General features: G+C 40.5%; 1 protein-coding gene across 1 annotated transcript; it reads right to left on the reverse strand.

The window, feature by feature from the left end:
• Nucleotides 1–453: 453 nt before the first annotated feature.
• Nucleotides 454–1,819, reverse strand: LOC120222304 (phospholipid scramblase 1-like). Its single transcript, XM_039220100.1, is given in 2 exon segments — nucleotides 454–940; nucleotides 942–1,819. Coding segments are annotated over 2 exon segments (1,023 nt in total). The 5' UTR covers nucleotides 1,694–1,819; the 3' UTR covers nucleotides 454–669.
• Nucleotides 1,820–2,126: the final 307 nt, after the last annotated feature.

Raw genomic sequence — 2,126 nt, forward strand, 5'->3', positions numbered from 1 at the left:
TTGAAAATCATAAAAAAAAAAATCAGTGATTTATTTTCTTGTCAATAATGAAAATCATTTTATGGTAGCAGATTAGCTTACAAAAGAAGTTAAATATGTTGTGATTTGCCAAACAAAAAACAAATACACATTTTGTTTTTCTTTGGTAGTATGAATATTAAGTATTATTTTAACACAGTTGTAAAGGAAACCAAGTATATTCATTTTCAATGTATTTGAATATACAGTATTTGCAAAATAACATTAATTGTTGCATGTGAAATAAATTGGAACTATAATAAAATGCATAATTTACTACTTTAATAAGACTTTAGTTAATTTGGTGTAAAAGTTGAATAAAACATATTATAGTTCAGAACAATTTAGTACAAGAAGTTTCATATTAATGTAAAAATTCCTGTGTCCTTTCTCTCAAATACACAATGAAAAAGAAAATGTATAAACAAAACAAAATGCATAAAAACATTTATAGGTAAGTGGTATAGAAAATAAACTCTGTAATTTGAAAAGTCATCACATATATGAGGAGCTTCAGGCATCACAGTAACTATAAGTCATTTCAGTTAAGAAGAAGAAAAACAATTAGTATTTCCTTGACATAGTCCCACTAAGTACATGGACTTCATGCTTTCTGAGGAGGCCTCCATTAATCCTCTATCACACTCCTTTTTATTCTTTGTTTCCACTCCTTTCAAAAAACATGAAATCAATGAGGAAACAGGCACCAAGCATTACAGCTTTCATTTTCACATCGAGGTCTAAAGGGAACTGGATACCAAAGTTATCAGTGTCAGTAAACGCCTCTCTAACAAAACCAGTCCACTGCTTGGAAATCTTGCCAACTATCATTTCTTCATCAAGAGATTTAATCTCAAAATCAACGTCTGCACAACAGCTGCACACAACACACGGACCAGTAATTTTTAGTACATCTTCTCTCATTCTGAATTGTAAACTTTGGAAGACATGGGTGCCAGGTCTGAATAACATAACCTACAGGTACACCGGGAGGGGCATGGACTTCTATCTCCTGAAGGCAGCAAGGGCAACAACAGTGGTCACACCTTAGTGGTCTCTCCAGAGTTATAACTTCTTGGCCCATATTATCAACAATCCTCATGGTAAAAGGCCTAGAAGCCCCACAGCAATATCGGGTACAGCAATCCATGTCCTCTGCTGCAAAGTAAATCCTCTGTCCAAAGCTGTTCTTAATTTCATATTTGTTATTAGTTTCAAAACCTGTTAAAACTTCCAGAAGCTCAACTTGCTGATGAACCAGTATCTGATCTATCTGACTTAAATATTCCAATCCAGGTGGACAGTCTGATGGAGGTGGTGGTGCTGGCATCCACTGTACCCCTGCACGTCCACCTGGCTGATTATATACTGCCTGGTGTTGGACAGGAAAGTCTGCTGGGCCAGCACCTGAATAACCAGCTGGGGGAATTGAGTAGCCAGCCTGGGGGCCAGGATAGCCAGCCTGAGGGCCAGGATAGCCAACCTGGGGGCCAGGGTAGCCAATCTGGGGGCCAGGGTAGCCAACCTGGGGGCCAGGATAGCCAACCTGGGGGACAAAGTAGGCAGTATATCCTGGAGGTCCTTGGAGTGCTGCTGAAGGATATTGAGGGAGATATTCAGGTGGTAAATTTGTTCCTGGGTAAGGAGCATTCATTTGTCAATTTTGTTTTTCCATGATTTAAAGAGTCCCGGCACAAACACAGCCAACTGGTCCCGAGAACCCGCGCAAGTCCCGCGCCAGGTGCGCGCGCGGCAGGGGGACGAGAAAGTCACCTGCCCACCTGTGGCTGCAGGTGCTCCAGCGCTGTCTTCTATAGCTCATTTTTAAATCAGTTGTACTTTTTCTTATTGTTGAGTTTGAAGAGTTCTTTGTGTATTTTGGACATGTCTTATGCAATTTTTCCCCCGCTCTGTGGTTTGTTTTGTCATTCCCTTCTTTTTTTAAGTTTAAATAGTTTATTGTCAGTTGGTTTCCATATAACACCCAGTGCTCATCCCAGCAAGTGCCCTCCCCTATGCCCATCACCCCCCTTCCCCGTCCCTCCACCCCATCAATCCTCAGTTTGTTCTCAGCATTCAAGAGTCTCTCATGGTTTGCCTCCCTCTCT

The sequence above is a fragment of the Hyaena hyaena genome, unplaced genomic scaffold, assembly GCF_003009895.1.
Source record: "Hyaena hyaena isolate Hyena2069 unplaced genomic scaffold, ASM300989v1 scaffold_859, whole genome shotgun sequence".
In the NCBI taxonomy this organism is placed as follows: domain Eukaryota; kingdom Metazoa; phylum Chordata; class Mammalia; order Carnivora; family Hyaenidae; genus Hyaena; species Hyaena hyaena.